General features: G+C 52.8%; 1 protein-coding gene across 1 annotated transcript; it reads left to right on the forward strand.

The window, feature by feature from the left end:
• Window positions 1-1,325: 1,325 nt before the first annotated feature.
• LOC121867387 (extensin-like) lies at window positions 1,326-2,929 on the forward strand (the record flags this gene model as incomplete). The annotated part of the gene is made up of 2 exons (XM_042367303.1): window positions 1,326-1,815; window positions 2,043-2,929. Coding segments are annotated over 2 exons (1,377 nt in total), but the record flags the coding sequence as incomplete, so codon positions are not given.
• Window positions 2,930-4,289: the final 1,360 nt, after the last annotated feature.

Consider the following 4,289-nt stretch of genomic DNA (forward strand, 5'->3'; position numbering starts at 1 on the left):
TAGCGTTAAAGTGCAACACCTATACCTCGAGTGAACAGCAATTGAACTTTTTGGGAACGATCTGATAATACTGTTGGACTGTCTTTTAGAATGTGTGCTCATTTGTGCTCATTTCCGATGACCTTGACCTTGGCCTTAGTGGTCACTGGAGTTAAGACGGTTCGGGAGTAATGCGGCACTGGGGAAAGGTGATCTTCTGTACCTTTATAGCGATTGGTGATTGGTTAGGTTAGGTTAAGTTAGGTTAAGGTTAGGTTAGTTAAGTTAGGTTAGGTTAGGTTAAGTTAGGTTTGGTAAGAGGTGGATTCCCTGTTCGTACACTAGCCCTTGTACCTCGGTAATAAATCACTACACTATCGGGTTGTTCTTGACAATGGTGGAACAACACTTGGGTGTACTTGCTACCTCTCGGCCTGGTGGTGGAGTCTATCTATCTATCTATCTATCTATCTATCTATCTATCTATCTATCTATCTATCAATCTCTTATCATTATCTATCTATCTATCAATCTATCTATCTATCTATCTACGCAACAACCAAGCACCAAAGCCTGGCAGCCTGGGTGTGGTGGTAGTAGTGTAGTAATTGATGAGTAGAGTGGTTGTGGTGGTAATGGTGGTGGTTATTGTAGTGGTATAGGTCGTTGTAAGAGGTGGTGGTAATAGTGGTGATTATGGTGACAGTTTTGTCGTGGTAGATGTTAGTAGTAGTTGTGGTGATTGTGGTTGGTGTGATGGTGGGTGATAGTGACAACAGTAATAGTAGTGGTAGTTGCCGTAGAAGAAAGTGGTTGTTGTGGTACAAGTGGTAGTGGCGGTAGAAGTGTGGTTGGTAGTAGCAACATTATGTAAGGATAATGGATGAGAGAGAGAGAGAGAGAGGAGAGAGAGAGATGCAAAATAAGAAGGGGAGTGAGAGGAGGGAGGCAAGAAGGAGGTAGAGAAGGAGGAGAGGTTGGTGGGAGGTACAGGGGGGGAGGAAGGGCGGGAGGTAGGAAGGGAGGAGATAGAGAGAGGAGAGGTTGGGAGGGAGGGAGGAGGGGAGGGAGCGGAGCTGGGAAGTCTGGTGGTTGCCGGGGTCTGTCATTACCTCCAGCACCCAGCCATTACTCCGGCCTCTACTCCTGCCCCGCTATAATTTGAAGGCTGGGGCCAGGAGTGCCAACCCACGGCAGGGAGATGGATGACTGGCGGGTACTTGACGGGTGAGAGTTTGACACCTGCGGGGGGCTCCCTGTCCCCTCAGGTACTGAAGGGCTTTCCAACCTCCGTCACCGTCCTTCTGCTAGTGTAAGGTCACAGGGGCACTCACGGGCACCCTCAGGGCACTCACCCGGGGCACCCACCCGGGGCATTCACTCAGGGCACCACAGGCACTCTGTGGCACCCACCCGGGGCACTCACCCTGGGCACCCACCTGGGCACTCACCCAGGGCACCACCAGGGCACTCACCAGGGTATCCAGGGGTACCCACCAGGGGCACCACCCAGGGCACTCACCCAGGGCACCCACCAGAGCACTCACCCGGGGCACCCACCAGGGCACCACCCGGGGGCACTCATCAGGGGCACCCACCAGGGGCACCCACAGGCATCACCCAGGGCACTCACCGAGGCACCCACCAGGGTCACCCATCAGGGCACTCACCGGGGCACCTACCGAGGCACCCACCGAGGCACCCACCGGAACATTCACCGTGTCACCCAACAGGGTACTCACATGGAACCCACCAGAGTGCTCACCCGTGGCACCCACCAGGGGCACTCACCCGTGTCACCCACCAGGGGTGCTCACCTGGTGTCACCCACTAGGGGTACTCACCCGTGTCACCCACCAGGGGTACTCACCTGTTCACCTACCAGGAACACTCACCTGTGTCATCCACAGGGGTACTCACCCGTGTCACCACCAGGGGTACTCACCCGTGTCACCCACCAGGGCACTCACCCGTGTCACCCACCAGGGGTACTCACCGTGTCACCCACCAGGGGTACTCACCTGTTTCACCTACCAGGAACACTCACCTGTGTCATCCACCAGGGGTACTCACCCGTGTCATCCACCAGGGGTACTCACCCGTGGCACCCACCAGGGGTTCTCACCCGTGTCACCCACCAGAGGTACTCACCGTGTCACCCACCAGGGTACTCACCGTGTCACCCACCAGGGGTCTCACCTGTGTCACCCACCAGGTACTCATCCGTGTCATCCGCCAGAGTACTCACCCGTGGCACCCACCAGGGTACTCACCCGTGTCACCCACCAGGGGTACTCATCCGTGTCATCCGCCAGGGGTACTCATCCGTGGCACCCACCAGGTGTACTCACCGTGTCACCCACCAGGTGTGCTCACCCGTCACCCACCGGTACTCACCTGTTTCACCTACCAGAACACTCACCTGTGTCATCCACCAGGGTACTCACCCGTGTCATCCACCAGGGTTACTCACCCGTGGCACCCACAGGGGTTCTCACCCGTGTCACCCACCAGGGTTCTCACCCGTGTCACCCACCAGTGTGCTCACCCGTGGCACCCACCAGGTGTGCTCACCCGTGTCACCACCAGGGGTACTCACCCGTGGCACCCACCAGGTGTGCTCACCCGTGTCACCCACCAGGGGTACTCACCTGTTTCACCTACCAGGAACACTCCCTGTGTCCTCCACCAGGGTACTCACCCGTGTCATCCACCAGGGGTGCTCACCCGTGGCACCACCAGGTGTACTCACCCGTGTCACCCACAGGGGGTACTCACCTGTTTCACCTACCAGGAACACTCACCTGTGTCATCCACCAGGGTACTCACCGTGTCATCCACCAGGGGTACTCACCCGTGGCACCACCAGGGGTACTCACCCGTGGCACCCACCAGGGGTACTCACCCGTGTCACCAACCTGGGTCGCAGGACACACCAGGACACCGGTAGACTACTAAGAAGATAAGAAGATATTATATACTAAAAGTTAGGTTAAGGTCAGGTTAGAGTAGTTATGTTAGGTTAAGTTAGGTTGGGTTAGGTTAGGTTAGGCTGGGCAGAGTTAGGTTAGTAATTATAAACCCAACTCGAATAAATCCTAAAGGAGTCAAAGGCTGCGGAGGTCGGTGGTAGTGGCTCACAAACCTGACCCAAGACGCACGGGTCATCTCTTGTACCTCGACACACAACTTACACCTGACCTAGTGAAGACTGAACTCTGGCTCCTGACACTCAACGACCTGCTGGGGCAGTATAACACAACACTCACATGACCTGAGAGCACAGCATAAGGCACTCTTGCGGCTCATTATACGACCCACGAGACTTTCATGTATGTTTACGCTCTTTTATAAACTATCTGTCACTCCTGGTTATGTACAGGTCAGTTTGTAGAGGTCAAAGTTTATCAGAACTCTGGTTGATGACTGAAGGACGATGATTAGACGAGGAGGAAGATAAGGATGAGGAGAAGGACAAGGAGGAGGAGGAGGGGGAGAAGGAGGAAGAGAAGGGAGGAGGAAGAGGATGAGGAAAAAGAGCTGAAAGGCAGAGGAAGATATTGAGGGGGTGTACTACAGACAGAGTACAGTGGATACACACACACACACATACTTGGAAAGATGAGGGGCAAATATTTGACCTAACAACCTAACCTATCTCAGCTTCTCATAATCAAGCCTAAAACAGCTTAACAAGTGGAAAGTCGACAGTTGGGGTTCAATATTGGATCTAATGGCTGCTGTTAACTCTTTATTCTTTTACATTGTGATGGACTAGTGAAGGTGTATACATGAAGGTGTGTCCCAGCAATGTGACCTATATTCAAGCTTGGTTACTCTTACACAGTGGACCATTTACGAGTCAGCTTAGGGCGTCAACTGCGTGGGTCTCGTTACATATCACACACAGGTTGAGGTAGAATCCATATGTACCCACTGTGGGCTGAAAGCTCAATCGTGATGTGGTTAGTCTACTCATAATTACCAACAAAGGATAATCACCTACCCTATAGTGTCCTCAAAGGGATTCAAACCTGGGACAACACACACCCAACCTAGGATGATAACCAATCCGCCCTTACTCGACTTGCGTATATTGAAACAAGGTGAATCCAGATCGTCACAAGGCTGAGCTAACTTTTTACTTCATGTTTTGGCAAAGGTGGTAATTGGTAGGTGAATTTTCCCTCTTAATCTTTAGCAGTTCGAGGTCCTCTAAAGGTGTTAATGATCTAAAGGTGTTCATATAACTTACCTCTGACTAATGTAAGCTTCATGAACCCGATGACCGTGTGTGTGTGTGTGTGTGT

This window comes from Homarus americanus, unplaced genomic scaffold, assembly GCF_018991925.1.
Source record: "Homarus americanus isolate GMGI-L3 unplaced genomic scaffold, GMGI_Hamer_2.0 scaffold11798, whole genome shotgun sequence".
NCBI classification, from domain to species: domain Eukaryota; kingdom Metazoa; phylum Arthropoda; class Malacostraca; order Decapoda; family Nephropidae; genus Homarus; species Homarus americanus.